The 23310-nt window shown below is 39.2% G+C and overlaps 1 protein-coding gene across 2 annotated transcripts in view; it reads right to left on the reverse strand.

Annotated features, from left to right (window-relative positions):
• cntn5 (contactin 5) overlaps nt 1-23310 on the reverse strand; it is a 135215-nt gene that overhangs the window by 85557 nt on the left and 26348 nt on the right. For both annotated transcript variants that reach the window (XM_049576274.1, XM_049576273.1), the window contains exon 2: nt 13703-13821. In XM_049576274.1, coding sequence (XP_049432231.1) covers nt 13703-13757 — 55 coding nt within the window. In that variant the 5' untranslated portion in view covers nt 13758-13821. The remainder of the gene's footprint in view (nt 1-13702; nt 13822-23310) is intronic.

Genomic DNA, 23310 nt, shown 5'->3' on the forward strand with positions numbered 1-23310 from the left:
ATACTCTGCCTATTCTGAAAATCACCATCATCAAAGTCTCCAATTGTATAAAATGGTGTAGTGTAGCAGAACTGGAAGAGAAACAGCTTCCTTTAAAGTAAAAGAGTCCATGGAGGGTTCAGAATATTATCCTCTCTGAAATGTAAACTACACTTGAGGCTGTCACTAGTCATTGTTGTCAACGCATTATTCTACTACTCACATTTAAGGAATTCAATCCACTTTATGTAGGGTAATGTGCCAGTGTGTTGTCTTTCATGATACTACGAATGCAACAATTCAAGATTACACACGCAATTAGCTCACCCGTGACAGCTGATCATCAATACATAGCTTCCTAAGCAACTGTACAATACAGACACAAATAGCTGAAACATACTGAAGATATGGAACCAGTTCTGTTTGGGTATAATGCTTAAAGAAAACTGCAAAAAACGAGACGCTTGAATCTCAGCAAGAGTCTAATCAGAGTTCTGCAAAGGGGGGTGGGAGTGTTTTGCGCTGCATGATAAAGTGCTATAAAAGAACTGAACAAAACTGAGAAATAATTATGTACCCTCAGGGACTTGTCAGCTGCAAAAATACTCCTATCTACAAATGGAGAGAGGGCAATTACTGTATTACATATTATAGGGAGAAGCCGAATATGGGACTCTATTTGAAATTAAAGGTATTGTGAGTTTGAAGATTGATAAGCAAAGCAATTAGTAGCAGGTTGGTAGTAAGTTGAATTATATATCTTGCTGAGAATCAGCTCGATGAAGGCGTAAACCATGCTCACGGTCGGCTGAACAATGCAGAGCTTTACAGTTTTTCCTTTGACAGACGGTAAAGCTGAAAATCATATTAACTTCAGGTAAGATAAGTGATGCCTGATAAGTGATGCTACCTTAATCATAACATGTAGATATACGAACACACTATGTGATGTTATACCAATTATCTCATATTTATAGATGCTTAACAATGGTTCAACTGGTTTCTACTGGTCTTAGAAAAATGTCCCTGTACTTTGATTTATAACAATTCTCATAAGCACTGTTTATTGAAAGCAATTACTTGGTTTAATGCCTCTTTATCCTAAGCACTGTTCTCCTTTTGGATATGTTTTATTGATTAGTCAGCAAGTCTTCCTGAGAGTTATAATTCTGATCCAGCGTCTGCTATTTCACATTTTTGCACCTCTTACACCATCTTTGTCTCTCCTTTAATATTTAGCTCTGCTATTTGAAGATCTCTGAACATGAGCAGAACATTATGGCAACTCTAGGGTATGAAAAAATGACAGATTCTGAGAAACATCAAAGTTTTCTTTTGAACAATACAGCATTGACACACAAGCCTCCAAATTCAGAAGGCTTTGCAAGTGTCAGGTGCCAACTCATCACCCACCTCTGTCACTGTGAAGTCCTGTTTTGCAGGAAATGGGGAAGTTAACAAGGTTATTGAATGAACTTAATGAACACAATGTAAGCTATATTTTGTTAGGGATTTCCTGGTGACGTGTGCGTCATCAAGAAGAAAGATATATCATAGTGAAGTTAACTAATTACTGTCTGCTATATTTGCATCAAAGCCTCTTTGCACACCTACTCACTATGTGGGGCTCACTAATCATCATCAGTGTTTCACACTCCGGCAGTATATACATTAATTAAAACAGAGTTCAGAAAATAATCCACACCTGTTTTATCTGAATGAAACCAAACTGTCAGCAGCAGACTGGACTTCAGTCGGTTTGTTACGGACATGAATATATGACAGCACATCCCAGCATCTCTCTGACAATTAAGTTGTCACAGAGATATAATATGAATTAATCCTATTAAAGGATGACAGCTGCACTGACTTCATTAAGTAAAGGCTCAAACTGCTGTCAGGACAAAAGACTCACTTCTCTTACAGTAGTACATGTGAGATGTAAACACATCATACCATCTCAATGCCAGCTGTTGTTCGTCTGTCTTGGTAACACATTATCATGTAATGTAAATACATTCATTAGACTTATGATTTGTGATAATAAATATGATGTGGAATAAGGGTTCCCAGCCCTTGGCATTATAGGACGAAGAGAAGTGAACCGAACAAAAATAGTAAAGGATCACACAGAGAAGTAGCAATAACACACTGAGCTGCAGTGTTAAAGCAACCTGTCACTGCAGATTCAGACCGGGCCAAAGCCATAAAGGATTTCCCCCGAGTGTGTATCACTGTGCTTAGGTGACAAAATCGAAACAATTGAGCCAAGTTATAATGTTGTGTAACATGACTAAGGCTTTGTGGTTAGTTCATTCAGTCATGCTGCAACAAAATCAGAGAGGCACTGATTTGACTTTTATTGTGAAGGCTGCAGTTTTGCAGCGCTGCTTAATTGTTCTACACACTTCTTGAGCAGCATTTTTTCTTTCCCCCTTTTAATTATTATCACTGAACGCCCACTCTGGGGATCAATAAAGGCTTATCTTAATGTCAGTGGAGGTGAAAGTGTTATGTTGGATTGTACTTAATATTTTTAAGTGTCCCTGCAGTAATAAACTGGTAAGACAGTAACAAATCTCGACTGCAGGGGTGACCCCAACTCAAAAAGGTGACTGGGGATATTTGGGTTGATTTTTTTGCCCTTTCTAGTTCAGTAGTTTATTCATAAATAATTTTATTACAATTAATTAATGGGGAAATGGGATGAAAATGTTGCTTGAGTGTGGTTTTGTCAGTGAAAACATTCAAAATTAGAGGCATCTCAGTGTGCACTCAACATATGTAAATCTAATTCATGGGAGAATCTTGAAGAAAATTATAAAGCTTTTAGTGGCAATGGCCTATTATTCCCATTTGTGGATACATAGTAAATAAAACTGAATTCACAGGATCTCTTATTTCAGGAGTGTTTGCATATACATCATACAGTGTCAGTAAGAGCCTATACATGTCATATTGTTTTGCCGAGTGAAAGTTATAAACGTCCATTTCCTTTTTCCAGGAAAATAACATTCCAGTCTGGGGCTAAACCTTGACAAATACAGAATACTAAACAAAAAAAAAGTCTCTTTTGTTTGTTTGACTACTGAAGCCGACAGGCACTTGATCTTGTCAGCTGTCACCTTCATCTGATAAAAGCAATGACCCTTGCAGATCCCACTGATCCCTATCTTTCAGAGGGTGCAAAATCAGAAACACTCATTGTTGTTGAAAGGTCTGCACCTGCTGCATTTTAGGGAGCCGGAGAGCAACGCCATCGGAGATCGTTTCAGGTCTTAACACCACCTTCATGATAACATCGCTGGAGGAGACAAGAGCCATTTAGTACTTGAACAAAGAACAAAAAGCCAAACGCTCCTGTTTCCTTGTTATTATTATCACCCGGATGGTAGACTGTGGGTTTACTTGAATGGAGATGACATTTTGGTGTGTAATTATCATATTACTGTATAAATTTAGCATTCAATAAAGTCTTAGAAAAGCAGTGAAAATTCTCTCAATATAAAATATGCTTTAACTGATATTTATTTTTTTAGGTGGGACTTTTTCAGGTGGTTCAAATACAATTTGTTGCTGAGCCTCGGTACGTTGTTTTGCTTCATCGGACTGCAGCCTTTTTCTCCAAACTGGGAGCATGCTGCCTGGCATCTACTACATTGAAATTACCTCATACAACCCCACATAAAAAAAATCTGAACTATCTCTTTAAGTGTTAGATGCTCAAGATTTTCTGGCACAAGACGCCCCAACCCTCTGTTTCAGAGACCCCTCCCCCCTCCAATGTTGACACAAAACCTTCGCCCTTTGCTAACAACAGAGGTGAAGGTGAGGCTAAGGGGAGATGACATATTCTAAGTGAACTGAAGGAAGACCCCGGGAAATAGGGAGAAACTCATCTACTTGTATTAGATCTGCTTGTATTAGGTCATTGTGTCGGCACAGCACATGAGACACGTGTGAGTCTCAGGCTCGTCTGCAGCCTCTGGACGACTGTGGTGTGAAAAATTAATTAGAAAAACATACAGTAAGTAGGTGAGACGCTCATGGGGACTCAAGTAGACGGACATGATTATCCATAGCCTGTAAGATTAATGAAGACCTTCACAGGGAGATTATATTGACTGAAGCTGATTATGCTTGAGACCATTTATTCAGCGGGATATCATTACAGATAGAACAATCCATACATCATATGCAACCTCACCTCACCTCCTATCATAGTGGACTACTTACTAAAACCCAGTCTTTTCTCCCTGATCCTCAGTGTACGAGGGAAATTGTACGAGTTTCTTCAACCTTGTCAGAGTAACGATGAAACCGCAGTGGTGTTGTATGATGTATGGTATTATGCCATCATGCCTCTTAATAGGGAGTTTGGAAGTCTCTATCCAGCATGCTGTTACTGATGTATTTTTTCTTTAATCCAACGCCCATATTGGAGGTACATCATAATTCTACAGTGACATGATGGATTAAAATATTAAGCAAATGACAACAAACTTTTGTAATTGGCTTCAGGCTATGTGGCACATTATAGCACAACTCCGTTTCACAAACTTTGGCGTCAGCACACAGGCTTATTGTACGCACTCGTGTACTCTGAAATGCCAAACTCACAATCCCCTGGTACTGATTATAGTGTTGATCACTGTACACACCAAAGATTCTTGACTGCCAAGACTTGAATGTTGAGCCCAACTCGTCATGCTTACAGATAATCAACAATAAATTTCTTTTTCTTTTTTGATTTCATTTCCTGGGCTCAAGTTGTGAGTATAAGAGGACAGGCTGTCACAACTCAGGTTCTTCTGCCAGTTGGAGGAAGTCCACCAGGCACTGATGGTGGGACCAAAAATAGATCTCAAAGTTTGTGTTTTTATACATCCAAGATAATACTGTGAAGATAACCTCAATTGCTTGGGTATGACTTTTAACAAAGCTCCATATTTTAACTGTTTGAACTCTGCACTAAAAATACTGTGCCACTGCTTACATTGGTTTTTATTATTGTGCTGCATTACTTGGAGTTTCTTCACATGCCGTAAAAGTCTGTACAACCTAAGCTAAAAAGTTACACAAGTTAATAAACTATAATAATTGAGTATTGAAACGGTGTTGTTAAAAAAATGGACATTTGTTCATCAGATTTTACTAAATAAAAATACAAAAAAATATTAAATGTAGAAACATAAAAAACGCCCCATAAGTTATTTAAACTTTGTAGATTATTTATTTTTTTAGATATCATGATTTTTTTAAGCAAAGCTGCTGTGATTCATCATACGTTTCTAAGGCCCAGTCACACAGTTTTGCGCCTCACTTAATGTAGCACAGTGATGTCATTACCAGCATACAACATAATGACACAGAAGACAGAGGCCTTAGCTTTCTGCTGCAAAAAAATGCACACTATAGCTGTTATAGTTTTTATTTTAAATCGATATACAGAATTATGTAAACAACAATCTCCCAGAGGCCAATACATGGAAAATCCTGGGGACTATTCTGGTGTAATTACAGCAAAATACTACATTTGCACCACCTGTAGGGTAAGATAACATGAGGTAATGACATGGTGAAGGGAAGACAAAAGTCTTAGTTTTCTGCTGCAAAAGAATGAATGCTCTGGCTATTATGGTTTTTATTGCAGATTGATATATATCTAGGATTATGCAAACAACAACCCCCCGCAGCCATTACAGGAGGTCTGTTTTTTTAAAGGGTTAATGGTTATTTTTTAGGTAAACAAATACAGCGATATATTTATTATATGGTCCAGCTCTGGGAAGTGCATGCAAATACTCATCCATTTCCCCATACGCAACCATATATCTGGTGCACGACTCTTTTGCCCTTGGTGAAAATGACTTCATGCATCACTTATACAGCACTACACATCTACATTCCCTGCAACCCCCTTTTAATATTGAGATACCTCACAGTTAGCTGAGGAACAGTTGAATTACCATTCCACACTTAACACTCTAAGTTACAATGTATTTCAATCAGAGACGGACCTGGGGGGAAGAAAAAATGGCCCCAGACATCATGCCTGCCCAGCCCACTTTTAAACATGAGAGAGATTTAATTGTGCTGCCTTCACTGCTACTGCTTGATTTAAATATCCATGGAATGAATAAGGACTAAGACAGGTACAGAGGAAAATAAAATAGAGCAGGGGAACTGTTGTCTTCAAAGGATTTTCACAATATTCAGAGAGAACAGGAGGTCAATAATCTATTACACAAGCTATCATGTCAAAAGTATCATAATAGACAAAGACTGCATCACACCCCTGGGAGTGGCTGCTCACGGCTCCTGCTGCTGAGAATATTGAAAACCAGTTTGAAGTGCGGCGCTCTTACTAAAATGTGACATCTTTCCGACAGTTGTGAGCTCTAAAAGCATACTGAGCTCTGTTTTGACTAAAGTGGAAAACCACAACTTTAATATTTTTTACTTGTATAACTGCAGCTTTCTCTGCTCATGTAGCACTAATTTCAAAAGTATTTGTGTCCATCGACTGCATAGATAGCCCAGTGTTATCTTTCCAGGGTTATCTTTAACCCTTTGAAACCTGGAGAGACATCAGTTTTCTTCTTTAGACGCTTTTCATCAGTATTTGAACCTTTGACCTCTGAGCCAATTGGTGCAATTTCTTTCAAAAACATGGGATTAAAGGCAATGAGCAACTTGGTAAGAAATGTCTGACCAACTGAAAAAAAAAAAATAAAAATAAAAATATATATATATATACATATATATATATATATATTAAAAAAACAGGAAAAAAGAAAAAAGCTAGGGGAGAACTATTTACTATTTACTAATATATGTTTTTTTACTATTTAGCATAATGGTAATAATTATTATTATTACATTTAAGAATTATTAAATGGTTACAAGTCTAAATTTATTAGAATTATTAGGATTTTTAAGCACTCTATCCAGGTCATTTCCTTGTTTGTTTGTTTTCAACTTTGTTTCTTTCTTCCCTTTTTTTTTTTTTTTTAAAACTAACTTTATAGTATTTTTTTAATTTCGAATTCTTTAATTTTACAAATTTCTCGCTATTTTTTTGGGTCATTTCTTCTTGCCTTCTTCTCTTATTTTTAAAAGAAATCAAGCCAATGTGCTCAGGTTTCAGATTCAATTAAAGGTATACTACATAGAAATTGTTGGTTATCGTTTTTTTAACAGTATCTCCAGTGAAAGTGAAAGCCAACCCCAGATTCACTCTCATTTGCTATATTTGCCATTTTTTCAGCACTGTGTCCGCCATTTTTGTTGCTTCTTCTTGGATGGGTGCAGTTTACGGTCTGGCGCCTTGTCGTTACCTTTTAAAAAGTCTCTATCTCACCTGCACACTGTGAACAAGAATGTCCGAAAAAAAGAGGAACATAAGATGAAGGTAAGAAAATACAGAGAGATGGGCAGGGTCGCTGCAGATAAATACTCTGCTACACAATTCTAGTGGGTCCTAAATGGTTTATTTAGAAGGAATGCCTTTGTATGAGTCCATATATTGTTTGCATAGTTCATCTTTATCATTCCACCCTGTAGTGTCTTCAATATGTAGACTGTTTTCTTCCCAAAGGTCTCTGCCATGATGGTATAAACACTGCAGACAAAATGTGCGTCACTAATTTGAATCATTTGATTAATGTATGGATGGATGACAACAGGAAATACAAGTTCCTATAGGAGATCTGATAAAGGCCTGCAGAGAGTCATACCTCTAAAATAACCAAACAGGAACGAGCTCAGAAAATTTCTCCCAAGGCTAAAGAACAAAGACAGCAAACACAAGTATTGTCATTGCTTGTTATAAGACAACAATATGCCTGAGGACAAAACTGATGTGTAGTGTGTATCTTCTTTTTTTTGGTTTTTATCCTATGCCCATGAAATTTCATTTGTCTGCATTGTGTTATTTCTCCTGGCTCTCTCATCCAACAAAAACACATGACTTTATAGAGGAAGGCACACCATGATATTATAAATGGGCAAAATGGGATAGTGGAGTATGTTCTGGAAATATTTTGAACATCAGTGTGGAGAACATTAGAGTAGATTTTTCTGTTTATGAATATATTCAGTTTTCCACCAAATTAAATTAAATTATTGCAATAGTTTTATCCTGACTGAAAGTAGCAAAGGTTCAGGATTAATTAAATGAAAATTTTCCAAAAAAAAAAGAAAGAAAAAAGTATAAACCTATACAGAAATATTGCCTCTCAATCATCACTTATGACCCACTAGATGTGTGTGGTGGTGTATTTTTCCACAGACTCTGCCCTCTGTCTGTACTTCTTATTTTCTGTGTCTGGGATTTTTATTGGCAGTTACCCCCACAGTGCTCAGGTGAGGTTGGGGCAGACCGTAAGAGACGCAGTGCCAAGAAATGCAAATATAACAAGGTGAAATGCCAAATGAGAGTGAATCTGGGGTTGGCTTATACTTTCACTTTCAATGGCGAGCATTTTCACAAACATCCTGCATACCTGTATACCTTTGACAACATGGGCTGTATATGTCTATTATACTAGCCAAGGACAAACCAAGCCACCAAATAAAAGATGGTAATCTTGGTTTTGTGAATACAGTTGGCTAATATGCAAACAGGTCAACTATAATTTAATGGTTCACCCAATGGAACATTGCTGAAAGGTTAATGACTTGCAGTTCAAAAATTCCCATATTATCATATTTGATTGAATGTAAAAACATTATAATCCCTCCACTTTCCTTTCCTCCAATGCCATCCAGATACACAGTAAACTACATAGATGCCAGATTTTAATGAGTGTGTCTAAAACTTAGAATATTCTACTTGTTTAGCTTCCAGAATATCTAGATATTTTTACCTCTAGTGGTTGAAATGGCAAAGGTGGTCACATATTTCCCTCCACATAATTATGGTATGTAAAGGTGGGGAAATCAATCCCTTTACAAGCCCTGTGAGGCCTTTGAGAAAGAGCCTACCTATTTTTCTGAGAGACAATTACTTTGCAAAGCAGTAAGACAACAGCAGTCAGTGTTGCAGGAGAGGGCTGAGATACCTCTAATGAACAAGCGGAGCAACTTCTGTCAACTTTATGCACCCAAGGTACCACAGATCCTGAGATCAAAAATCAATGGACAGAATTGACTCAACTGAAACAAATTAACTGCACAAGCCACCGAGTCCCTGTTTATAAACTTGATAAACTAGTTAAAGTCTAGATAAACAGAAACCCTCGAGCCGCAATGGTTTTTTTCTCTAATGTAGTGCTTAATACACTTAAAAAACAACAACAGCAGCTCAAGTCTACGTATTCTGCTTCCTGTTTTAAAGTTACTTACAGTGAGAATGCCAAGGTTAAAGTCACTATTAAGTATCTCTAAAAAGTACATTTTGTTTTTGATGGTATTTGCAATAGCAAGATGATTACTGTGTGTTACAGTTAGAAACAGGAACAGGTTTCAGGTGGGGTGAACTCAACAACATGATTCATGTGCATACTTTTTGTTGACTGAGACTTTAAAAGCAACACTGAATGAACTATTTGCATCATGTTCCCAACTTTGTTCAAACATCAATAATACATAAAGATATGAAATGCTGAAAATAACATGAATACTTTACAGCACTGTGGGTCTATTCATTGTCCAGTCTCACAGGAGACTGCAGAGTCTGTTGCTTTTCCATTCAGTTTTCCCATTTCTCTGTTCATGGTGTTTGCAACAACAGCACCTACTGTACTGTAGCAGCCATGGCCTTTGCTGTTATCTCACATAAATCAGATAGACACCCACGCCAGATGAGACATTTCTGAGAGATCTCTTAAGTGCTTGGTCTGTACAGCTTTCAATAGTCGTTGCACTTTGCGATTACACTGCAGTTGAAATTTCTCTTTCTGTTGTCTTTGACTGTGTATCGTTCTGAGTCATTCTTCAATCTGATTGACTTGGACTGAATACTTTTTTTTAACACATAATTTAGTCAAAACCTTTAATCTTTTTTTGAAATCAAAAATGAAGATCAAAAAATGAAAATAGCTTTTCTTACATTTCCTTAAACTTGGAACTTGGCAAGGGTGGATGCACAGTACGTGACAACCAGAAAATGAAGGCGACTTTCGTTTTCCCTTGAGAGGTTTAATTTTACTCCATCATGCCTTGATCTGCTTCAAGAACCGCACAGGACCCAGAAGTTGAATTGTCAGTGCTGCAGTTTACTTAAGTGTGCTAATATCCCCCACACTGTCTTATTCCCTGCTGTATCTCTGAAGCCAGATGAGCCTCACATGCAGGGGTGACATAAGCAAGATATGACACTGCAGTATAGTAAACAGGGTGGAGATGGAATACAGCGGTGAGAGCAGGGTTGATAAAGCAATTTCTTTGGTTAAGCTTCTTGTTTTGTCAGTGAGGTCCAAGATATCTTTAAAGATATCCTCAGGTAGCCTCACCATTTCTCCTACACATCCCCATGCCTCTCCCGAATCACTTTCACTAACTCCATAGGGAGGCAAGATTTACACTTAAAAGACAACTGTTTCAAATGCTTTTGATTCGATGACAACAACATTTAAAGTGCTTATGCAAATAAAGTCCCAGGCGTGCCTCACCTTAAGCGTACATTTAGGAAGAAAATATATACAGTACTGCAGTGTACTATAATGCTGAACTGGCTTTCACACTGGCAGCTTTTATGTAAGTGGCTATCTCCATCTGTCACTGTTAGAAGCCTTAGGCCCCAAACAGACAGAGTGCATTTTGCAGGTTGCAAAACAAGAGGTGCACTGGTTTGCCTTTTTTTTTTTTTTTGCTGTTGTTAAAGCCTGCCCCAATCAGACACTGTGCTGTTTACTTAAAAGAGTTGCTAGGTAACCAACAAACCACCCATCCTTAGCTTAACTGCTATTTTGCTGTGAAGGAAACTCACAGATCTGTACTTTAAATTCTGCATGAAAAATGGACAGGTAGAGGGTACTTGCTCTGGTTCTGTTTGAGGGTAAGAGGCTGTTCCCAAAAAGCATATTGGTCACATGAGTTGGGGACAGTTCGACAGTCTGTCGTCAATCATTGGGCCTAATTCACCCTTCGCTAAGGCCCGCCCCCCTAAGTTACTGTTACTGAAAAACTTTCGGTTTCGGAGCTAGACTGGCATGGCGATCCCACTGTCGCTAACTGCACTCATATATTCAGGATGTCAGACTAACACAGCAACGAAATCAAGGTAACAAAATAAATATTGAAGCTAAAGCCTACAGATCACAGTGTAAAAGTGAACCACCACATCACTGCTGATCACCACAGAAGACAATGAATATAAAGGGAAACTTTGCTCATATTGAACCAGCTGTGTGGCATCACAGTGTGTGCAGATGAACAGTGTTTGGGGGAAGTCAAACAACATTCATCTGTGCACAATGCGATGACACACAGCTGGCTGAAAAGTTTCCCCGCTCCCCTTCACTGGTTCCTGTACAGTAGGGTCACTCTTATTGGAAAACATTACAAAAAGCCACCCCAGGTAGCTAAAACAACCTCTGTTCAGGTCTGTTCAGACTGCTCCTTAGATTGGAACAAAGATGTGTTTACTGCATTGTTGCTTTTGTGAAGTGCATTGTTATCCCTTCTATGCAAGAACATATGATTACTACCCAATGGTGCAAGATGCAACAGTGTACGACAAATAAGGCATCGAGTATGTGAATGAAAAAAAAAACAAAACATTTCCATTCTGTTGAATGTAAAACACCATATGGGCTACAATCAAAAGAATAAGTCATTTTCACACATTTCCCTACAAAACAATTCTTGAGGAAATAATTATTGCCTTTTGAAATGCCAACTAAATTCAGAAGACTTACATGAAAATTAATCATTGCAATCTGCACAACATGGCATACAAGAGTCCAGAGAACTGGGGTCACGATGAATAACCTTAGTTCCACCTTATACTGGTTTTGCTCTTCAAATGATTTTACAAGCTATAGCAGAGCCAAGGCTGCTGCTCATAATCACATCAACACAACACAGCATGCTACAGACAAGCAAACTGTCACCTTTTAATATTCTTCCATGTTAAGTGTAGAAAAGAAGGACTTTGTTAACTCCTCTGTATTTGTAGTGTTTATTACATGCTGAACCAAAGCATCATACCCAACATACACACACACACACACATATATATATATATATATATATGTATAGAAATGCAGTTTTTCTCCTCTAAAAACGTACACAATTCGTTCAGAATCTACCAATCCCTAGAGACAAGGCTTAAAAATAGAGAAACAGTTGTTCCCATTTAATGGCATGGTTTAACGAGCTGACGGGTGAGGTCAGCATAGTGTGGTTGACACCCAGAAACGAAGCTCGGAGAGAGCCACAGAGTGCATGAACCCTCCTTGGGTGGGTTGAAAGAACCATTAAAGGGGCAGAGTCCATTAGACCAGAAAACACATGCTCCAGACTGACCAAGGGAGACACTTGATCTGGAACCTAAAATTGTGAATTCATTGCTAAACGCACCAGTAAAGATCTTCTACAAGAAAATCCAACTCGATGGATGGAGCACAGCCCTGCCATGTTGAAATTCTGATTCCTACTGGTCAGCTGAAGCACTTACTAAAGATACTTAAAGAAGCACTTCACTCCTGGTAAGACGGGCTTTTCAAATACTAGAAAACAGAGGAAAAGGTCTGCAGCATTTGCTGTTGCTCAGGAGGTAGAAAACCTACAACAACCAGAAGGCACTGCCCTGCATCAGACCAATCACTGCTTCTGCTGATGGGTAATGTAATGTGATCTTGGCCATTTTGACAAAGGAAACAATATGGCGGCTGGCTGGCAACAACTGATCTTGGATTACACTTAAACAGTGAGCTAAAATATGTTTCTGAAAATAATTTGATCAGCGCTGCCTAGTTTTACCATTTTATTGTTTTTCAGCCTCTTTTTTTTTTTTACAATACAGGAAACAGTATGGCACCCTTAAAATGTACACTAAAATATATTTCTGAGGACATTTTAGGTGAGAAATAGGCAATACAGTCACAGAATTTTGGTATATTTTTTTGTGCAGCACTGCCTACTTTAAGATCTGGGTCCTGGTAAGATGGAAGAAAGTTTGCCGTAGCTTCTTTACACATACTAGCTACACTGCTATGATAAAAAAAAAGTAGTATAATTAAAATAGGCCTATCCCTTTAATGTTTTTAAGTAATACAGTATTTATCACATAGTATTTTGTCAGGCCAATCATCCCTCTTTCTCAAATGATGTTTTGTCAGGACTGTAAAACTACAGTAATAATGTGGCCTTGTCACTTGCTGATGATTCTTTGGAGAGCAGCTGCTGTTTACAGCCAGTGTAGACCTTCACTGAAAAGGTGTGGAGAACCCTGTCAAATATCTGAGACACAGAATCCTGGCAGAAAAAAACACTCAATGAGCCATGACATTGTCACTTTCACTCAGATTTAAATGCAAAATTCATGATTTGAAAGACGTGGATTCCTCTTTCTCCAAGTGTCACACGACACAAGACACCTCTCAGATCCATAAATGATGATGCCCCAGCTGTGTCACACTTACAATTGCTGTGCGTTTACAGTATATTTTTGTGTGAATGGTACCATTTCATCTAATATCAGTGCTTAAGAAGATTATTCCTCTTAACTATTTTTTTTTTTACTATCACCTGCAATGGCTTTCGAATTTCTTACCTGAAAGGCCACTGATGATAGACAGGAGGAGAAATGGTTTCCATGGTGACCCCATACTTGTTGAAGAGGGTCCCTTCTGCAAGAATGTTAGCAGGTCTGCTTCTTCATTAAAGCTGTGCCTACAAACAGAGAAAAAACATCAGTTTGTGGGAGGATAAACAGCACCTCTGGTTATCACATACATCCAGAAGCACAGCGTTGAACTACACAGCTGTCAATCCAAATTAATGTGCTCTCACTAAATGATATATTTGTATTTTGGATCAATAAAAGAGCAAGTCATATAGGATACCCCCAAACTATTTAATGTAAAGTAATAAACATAGGTGACACTTTTTTTGGTGATCTCACATGGAGCAGCAGTTTTGGTTATCTCTGCATTAATTCATGTAAAAAAAGACAAGCTTGTGACGTCAATAGCACCTGTGTATTTCTTGCTATTAACAGTACATTATGTGGTGCAGAAGCATTACTACCATTCAAAAGATCATTTCTAAATGTCTGACACAGGCCATAGTGTTATTACCTCCACCAAGCGGGTGTGTGTTCTCGGTTTGGTTCAGTTTCTTTGTTTGTCAGCAGGATTACAGACAAACTACCAGCCTGATTTTCATGAAACTTGGTGGAAGGCTGTAGCATAGCCCAAAAGGGAACCCATTAAATGTTTGAACGGAGCCACATCATAGTGCAGATACACAAATTATTTTTCACTTTCGTTTACATTGCAAGATAGGGCACTTGTGGGGGCGTGTGCTCTCCAAGCGCCCTTCTAGTTAGTGTATGTATGCAGGTTTCTATCCCTTCATGGGTTCTCCACACTCTGTCTAATTACCTGCAGTCTATCACAGCTCTTAAAAGTTCCCTAAATACTACTTAACTGTTACAAGTCTTTATGGAATCAATCAGATTGTCACACCCACAACACTGCTGAGGCTCTGAAACGGGTAAGCGCTAATTTTACCACTAACTGTCACTAATTTCTAATGTATTCATATACTTTATACACTACACAAACTAGAGCGAGTATTGTGTTTCGATAAACGAATTGCAGAGTTCACTCTGTTTCTAGGTTAAACACATTTCCAACCTTTAAAACGAATAAAAAGTAAAAGGTAGATTGATATTTGAAGGTGTTTGAATACCTTCCTGATATACACACACACACGCACACACATTCTCTCATGTTCAGATTAGAGGATCAAACTGGCACATGTACACAGTGTGAATAGTTTGAGAATAGCAACACGGGCCTCTGGCTTGCAGTCTGAGGAATATGTTGGTGCTGCTGTGAATAGATGATTCTCTGAACAAACATTACATGTACCTTTTGCCTAATACTAGATTTTTCTGAATTAATACAGCCATCTACATTAGCATTTAAACACAACATGGTGCCCCAAAAATAATGGACAGGGTGGAGCTTCTGCAGAGCAGAATGGTCTTGAGTTTGTGATTTTCTGTACCAGGACACTTCTGAGTATAATCTCACATGCACAACGCACCGTACCACACATGGTGTTCTGACATCACCTTTCATTTCGATAAGTTTCCAGTTATTTTAACCTGTAGTTGGATTCATTTCACCGTAGACTTAAAGAGATGTATTGTTGCTATTCCCTTCACCCCTCCCTGCACACATCCTGATAACAGGAGTTGCTTGTGCAGCAACAAGAATGTTATGTCTTACTCTTATGTTGATGATCATGTTACCTGACCTATTAACTGACCCTAAGTGCCCTTATATAAAATCAGCTCAGTCACCAGAAGAAAATGTTGGCATTGTATCATGCCTGTCTAAAGCAATGTAGTATATGAGCTGACTTTCTCAGTGGTAGGTGAAGGTAATGGTGGTCACCTGGCTGAGATGCCTGCTAAGCTGCACACTATAATAGACCACTGTCGGAGACCAACGCCCAACTAAAGAGGTTGTGATATGGTGAGTCATTGCTGTGTTTCCAGCGAGCTTTCAGTCCCAAAACGTGGGTGTTTCTTTGTGACCAGTGGATGATTTTCTAGCAGCTTTTTCGCTGCAGTTTTTCCAGTGAGGATAGTGCCATAAAAGGCACTCTTATGGAGACATCGCTGCTTTACCTGGTGGGTTTGTGCCCCGAGCTAGTTCAGGCAGTCAACTCGAGCTGCACTGATTCATACACACAAGTCATACGTCACTCCCCGTATGTCATCTACAAACACACCCTCCAAATTTGGCGGTCTATTTAAGCTGCAAAATCTTTCCAGCTCTCCCTTTGCATTGTCTATGCCGCTGCCCTGCATCAGTACTGCCGCTCACTCTTTCAGCCCCACCTCCACCCCAGCATTCACCTGCAGGCTCCGGCTAGGGGGAAAATATTTCATCATCACTTCCCAATGTCTCATGTTAACATACCTTTGGGAAGTGATGAGCCCTGAGTCTAGACGCCAAACTCTAAGGCCCAATCCCAATACCCCCCCTTGTCCACTACCCCTTAGCCCTTGGCCCTAACCCTAGCCATTGTCCACTACCCCTTGGCCCTCGAAATGAAGCAAGGGGTAGGGGGTAGGAATTGGGACACCACTCACTACGTCACCACATCATTTACGTTCATGCATACGTAACTATTCTAAACAGGAAGCTGCGAGCCATCTACATTTCCAACCAGCATCTACAATGGAGTCTCCGGGTGAGTTCATCCTACCTGTCACGTTTGCTGTATTCATCATGCTTCGTTTGATGAACAACAGACGACAGGGGACTGCTGCTAGCTAGCTAGCTAACCAGCTAACATTACGAGGCAGCATAGATATACTACCTGGCGTGTTATCGTAATGTGAAAAATCAGACAATTTTGCAAAACAGGACAGATGACAGATGCCAGATAGTGCGAGCTAGCTAGCTAGCTAACAAGCAATGTGACAACAGTAATGTTAGCTATGCATGAACTTTTTTCCCCCATCTCTTGCTTGGTGGTAGCCATGGCAACGTCTACCCCTTGCTGGCAAGTCAGCATCTGAAATCCCTCGCTCCGAATGACTAGTTTCATACCCACTACCCCTTGTTATACCCCCTACCCCTACATGCAAAGAGGAATTGGGACACCCCTACCCCTCGCGGGAATGTGCAAATGTAGGGGTAGGGCCAAGGGGTAGGGCTAAGGGGGGGTATTGAGACAGGCCCTAACTATGTTCTGCTGCTGAAATACACATTTAAACATGAATTGTCTGACTGAACTATAAGAAAGTGGTTTCTGACCCGACCACATGTTAAGCACAGCATTGTTGAAAGGTACATTTTCAACATATCTGCTACATAATAAAGTGCAAATGTACCTCACATGCATGGTTTGCAGAAATGTACAATGCCAACATTTTTTCTGGCGATTGGGTTGATAGTTATTCCATTGGCTTCTTTGTAACAGTCAGATTAGGTTAGCAAATCTGATAATGCAAACAGGTCTTAAGGTTGAGGCTTTCATGGTATTTTGCTGCTATAATCTTCCATAGCACCTTTATAAGTTCAGCATTAACACCTGACCAAAAAACAAACGCTGACATTTAGGTGAAAATTATGTGTTAAACACTGCATCTGTACTTAAAGCCGCAATCTTATTTGCCAACAATGCTAATGGGATACACTGCTGATGTACGAGAGTCAGATCTGCTGACCTTGTTAATCTCCTCAGTGCCATTCATCTCCAAGAAAAGAGCAATACCTCTCCATTAATCTGACATTTTCTCTTTGTCAACATGTTTGGATGTAGCTCCCTCTCTTTGTTTGTCTCTCTATCCCTCCCTGTCGCAGCTCACTAACAGGCTCTCTCATCTTCATTTAAGTTTTTCTGTCATTTAGATCATTAATGCAGTGGCAAAGACAGCTCTGTGGGTTGAGGGAAGCATGTCCAGATCCAGCAGGAGTCATCTCACATTAATCTTTTATGCCTCCTTGTCTTCGCCTCACCTCATTTGCTCCCCGTCCTCCCAGAATGCACCAGCAATGGTGCTAGTGGATTAAACAATTAGTGACTCAGCAATTAGGCTATCTGTTATTTAGAGAGTGAAAGACAGAGAGGCAAACACAATTATCCATTTCCGCCCTTGTAATATAAGCTGTTTTTGCTGTCCTTTTGCAGAATGTTCCCCATGTACAATCTGCTACTTTTGTGAATTTAGCCTTTTCTTTACAGCTGGAGATAATTTAATAAACTTTTAGTTGTCACTCTCTTTGCTCATTGATGCAAAGAATTAAATAGCTGAAGGTCCGCTGTCTAGACAGCTGTCAGCACAGGCTGATGAGAACTTCTGTCCTTCTTTGGAAAATGTTCTTACCCCCTTCACCTCATTGTGACCTTCGACTTGCACACAGCAGCATAAATTAAAACATACAATAGCAGTGTGACAGAACATGAGCAGAAGTCTATTGCATACATTGAGACGTATAAATGACCTCGGGAACAGAAAGCCTTCTCCCTCACTTCTTTTCAGCACATTATTCTTGGCTGCACAGGTCAGCTTGTTGTCAAACAAACCCCTGGGTACATGTTTGACTGAACAACTTCCACATCAGCCATCGGTTGGAAACTAGAGGCAAAGCACATCGATTCCTGCAGAAATCCACCAGCAGCTCATCTGTTTCATCATCTCTCGCCCGCAGTGTATTTTTCACAGAATACATGACAAAGTTCTTTCAAGAACATGTTCACACCAAACCTGTGTGGAGCGTTGTCATAAAACTGCCAATGCTGCACATTTGGCTCGGTTCATTTTAGAAAGTATGACAATACTATTCAACCTCAGGTACTAAAGAAATGCACGCAGACATCTATGAAGGCTAAATTTGTCTTTTTTTAAGTTTGAAATTATTTCAGGAAACACTTCCAAAAGGCAAAATTTCAAGTGTCAAATTGTGCACAGATGACAGCAATGTTACAAAAGATGACATAACAAAATGGACTACGTGACAGGTGCAGTTCTGACAGGTGCTTACATGAAGCTATTTCATCATGAATCATTAAATGAAAGGTTATTTACAGATATGTGCTCATATGGGTCCAATAAAATACAAAAGCTTGTCACATTTTTACCTTTTACTCCCTGTTAGAAATAGCTGAATTTCTGTTTCTGCTCACTGAGATGCATGTGCTCCGACAAGGACATAATCCTTCAACAGTTTCCCCTCTGTCAGATGTGTTTAGAAGCATATATTTTAGATTATTAACATTTGTAGGGTTTAGCGTTAATGTTCTTTTTTTAATTATTATTAATTGGCAGTTATTAAAGAAATACAAAGACTAAAGACTAAACTGTTCTAGTTGTGGTATTAAAATTGATGTACTTTTGAGAAACATGTTCACCTTGCTCTCAAGCTTGCGGCAAACTGTACAATACATTACCCCCACCCAACTAAGCTCTTGTTTCCAGGGTAACTAAAATGCTCACTTGTGCATGCCACAGTTTTCTCGCAAGTGTCCAATTGGTACTGCACTTGCAGCTCTTAACAGAGATGAGACAGAGGCGAGATTGCTTATTTCTTAGATTCTTCCATTATCACCCCTGAGAAAAACAAAAACAACAAACAACAAAAAAAAAAGACAAACACACAAAAAAAGTGTAGAATGAGTTGCTAGATGTACTTGCTCAACGTAGCAATCTGGTAATCCTTATTGTTGAGCCCTGATGTGATGACTGAATTCTCAGAAATTCAAGTTTTGCAGTCTTCTTAAATTACAGTGCAAAAAAAAAAGAGCAAATCTCTGGCAAGCACCAAACACACTTGTACTTTACAATGTCCAACAGCACAGCCAATTAAAAACTTTATCAGATACACTGCCTAGCTCTCAGTCTGACTGCACACCGGACAGTTCGAAGTCTTACTTTAAAATGTTTCATGGCTCACCCACAAGCAAAAACAAGGGGACAGAATGCGAAGCAGATCAGTATTGGTATGAACATATACTCATTGAAAATGCAAAAGTGTCATCAAATAGTCTCTAATATTTAAAATAGCGAAGAAACAAAAGCAATGTATTGCAAATGCACATCAGTTGAAGTAAAAATCATGATTCCAGTAAAGGCAGATGTTAAATGTTTAGAGAAGGCGCTTTATCTTGAAAACACTACTTCTTTAGTTACCTGCGACTTACAGTAAGCATGGTTCGGGATCTGAATCTCTCTTGTCTACTGTCAAGTATTTATCAGAGAGCACGGGTCCCATGTGTGTATCAGATAAAGTTGGTCTGCACTCAGGCAACGTAAAGTTCACCCTCCTTGACTGCTCGGTGTCTCACACAACTCTGCCAGACATGTCCTCTGTGGGCTCAGCTTTCACTTTCCAGTCAACCATTTACTTTATACGGGAGGAAAAGCTGGTAGAATCGTTTCCACAGGAGACGAACCTATGCAAAGCGTATAGGCTTTAAAGGCATAAAGGCATGAACAAGTGGGCTCAATTAGGAGGGAATACCTGCCAACGAAACATGAACAAAAAATATGACAGCAAAGCAAAACAAAAACACACTTCCCCTATTATACAGACAAAATAATTCTAATTTGAATATCCCTTAGAATATATTGTGTGGCCACTCTTCTACCCTTTTAACTACCACACGCAGACTGTCATGCAGGATTACTGAAACTGGTCCAGGAGAGGAATCATATAAAGATTATTACTTTCATGTCTGTGTTTCCCTAAAAGAGGAATCTCTTCTGCTTGGTCTTTCATGGAGTAGCCTACAAAGACAGCACCCTCCACAGTACAAATTTTCCAGGTGTGTGCTATATACATTCGAGGGCTGTGGAGCTGGATGCTGCCACACTTCTGTCCAGGCGATCACAGCCCGGCCAGATGGTAATTAATGAGGTAGTGTGCGGGGTGCAACAAGGTGCGCTGACGGCTCTGAATGTGATGCCTCTGCTTAGTCTCATGCCCGTGTTTCCACAGCGCTTGTAACACATGAAACAAATGCAGACATGGTTTGCCGGGCTGAGGTTTGACAAACCAAGTCACACAAACAAAGCCTGATAACCACAGTAGCTGTATTCTCATCAGCCACTTGTAGCAGTGGCATTGTGTCATTTCTAGACAATACAAGACAGCGACATAGTAATGTGCTTCTGACAGCCTTGTAAAAAATGTATGAATGATCTCTAACACTGCAGTGTGAGCCTGTGCTATGGCTCTTCACAAGTACTGTTCAAGTATATTTACTGTTTTTGTCAGCGCTGTCGTTTTTTTTTTATTACTGGGGGAAATTTCACCAACTTGTTTTGGATTATTCAACAACAAGCCAGTTTCTGTATCCGTGCTTAAACACAAAGGTGTCATGGATCTAACCTTTTTTTATTCGTCACCAAAGGAGTAACAAGGTTGAGTGATAAAGGCAAGCGGAGGCCATGATGACAAATGTAATACCCAGATATATCCAGATCCTGATTGTAATTATCGTCTTCACACCCCCTCGTCTCACCTTGTCACCAGCTCCAATTAGCATGCATCTTGTGCATCACGGAAGGTAAGTCTAAGGATGAGACCAGAAATTTAATCAGCGCCATTGTATTGCAGTACTTGTTACTGACAGCGCGCACACACACACACACACACAGCAAATACAGTAATCAAGCAGACATAAAAGATCAGTGGAAATACTTATTTGTGCAATTTATGTCTCTCCTTGATTTTTTTTTTTTTTTTTTTTTTTGGTATTGTTGATTTTTTTAAGTGCAACTTCATTAAATTTCTTCCACTCAATATAAATGACACTAAAAAACACATTTAGTAAATAAAATAATTAAACAAGGGGTAAGAGGATGTTAGCTTCTGGTTCTTCTTCCGATTGCTAAATGCAGGCGCTTCTAGCTGCCGTGTAATTTGTGCTAATGATAATAATAAGTGATAGAGACAGTAGTGATTACAGTTGCGCTAATGATAGTAATAGCAAAGTTCTAGTAGCATCTAGCAGCAGCCCAAGTACCTAGCAGTAGCAGTAGCATCTGCTTTTCTCCACAGTAGCTATTTGAATGTAATCATCCTAAAATATGTGTGAGAGGCAGTGAGTGAATGACACTTCACTGCTCTCTATGATACTTATCTCTGCTGTGCTTACTCATTGATTTGTGGATATTAACACTTGAAGTTACGGGTATGTATTACAGATATTTTGCACGAATCTCTCCTAGCATGTTTTCTACAAACATGAATATCAGAATTACTTTTTGTGTATATCCAGTGTGTTGTAATGCAGTAAAGAAGTGAAACTGTAAAGCTAATTTGCTCTACAATATTGCACAATAGGTTAAATTTGCCTACACGCAAGGTGGACACAGACCTGGAACAAACCAGACACAGAAGCAATGCATGCCAGTTCAGAGGAGTTCATTTGAAGAGCCGCCCGCAAGCATACCTTGACCTACTTCAAAGGCTTCATTTTACGGTGACACTTGGACCTGGACAATACCGAGCCTCTCTATCCCCCTCCACACATACACTTTCATCTCTAAATGTTAAGCCAATTGTACATGTCATCGTGTACAAACAACAGCTGGAGTGCATTTTCCCTTTAAGTTGCTCTGACAACTCCAGACCTGAGTAGTGTAACTCTCCCTCCATGGGTCTCGCATGAGCAAGGGCAGCATCATTTTAGGGAGAAGCACAGAACATGACGGCAGTCTAGGTGACATAGCAACTGCTCCCTGATAGGAAGCTTGATGTAGTGTGAAAAATGTATACAAAAAAAAAGTCCTAAACTGTGATTAGTCACAAGTTAATACTGCAGGTAAATATTTAGTTTCTGCGTAGTTAGAGGTAATTTATAAAATATTAGGATTTGTGTGTGTTTGTGTGTGTGTGTGTGTGTGTGTGTGTGTGTGGGTGGGTGTGTGGGTAGGGGTTTGCTGTTGTGTTGTAAAAACCTTGGAATTAGTTCGTCCTTGAATAAAAGTGGCTTTTTCCATTTCAGCAGCAGTCAAAGTGTACAAATAAATAATGTGTTTTAAAAGTCCTATTAGTAGCTCTTCATATATGTCAACATATTAGCCAGTGAGGGTGATGTGTTGGATTTAGGGGGATATATGGCAGAAGTGGAATGTAATATCATACATGTTTTTTGATTTTTTTTTCTCTCTTTTTTTTTTTAGTGTATAATCATCTCAAAATAAGAATTGCTGTATTTTTGTTACCTTAGAATGAGCCGTTTATATCTACATATAACCTTTTCTGCGGAGTCCGCCATGTTGCACTGTCATGTTTCTACACAAGCCCAGTATGGACAAACCAAATGCTAGCTCTAGATAGGGCCATTTCCGTGTACGTGTTTTCGCATGGACCACAGTAATTAGCAGCTATCTGCGACGAATAGTGTCAGAAAAAAACCTCTGTGGATTATCCAGCTCTCTGTCAAAACCTCCTGAACAATGAACACTGACGGAATTCTAACCGGGAGAAGTTTAAGCTAGTTGCAATCTGCAGTCCTCACCACTAGATGCCACTAAATTCCCCTAAATTGTACACACTACTCTTCTATGTAGTGCTTATTAGCATGCATATGAACAGAAAATAGGCTCTTTATTTGTCATTATAAAGTGCTTATTAATGCCTCATTCTGTGTGGCCATAGTCTACAACTACTAGGTCATTAACTA

The sequence above is a fragment of the Epinephelus fuscoguttatus genome, linkage group LG5 (assembly GCF_011397635.1).
Source record: "Epinephelus fuscoguttatus linkage group LG5, E.fuscoguttatus.final_Chr_v1".
In the NCBI taxonomy this organism is placed as follows: domain Eukaryota; kingdom Metazoa; phylum Chordata; class Actinopteri; order Perciformes; family Serranidae; genus Epinephelus; species Epinephelus fuscoguttatus.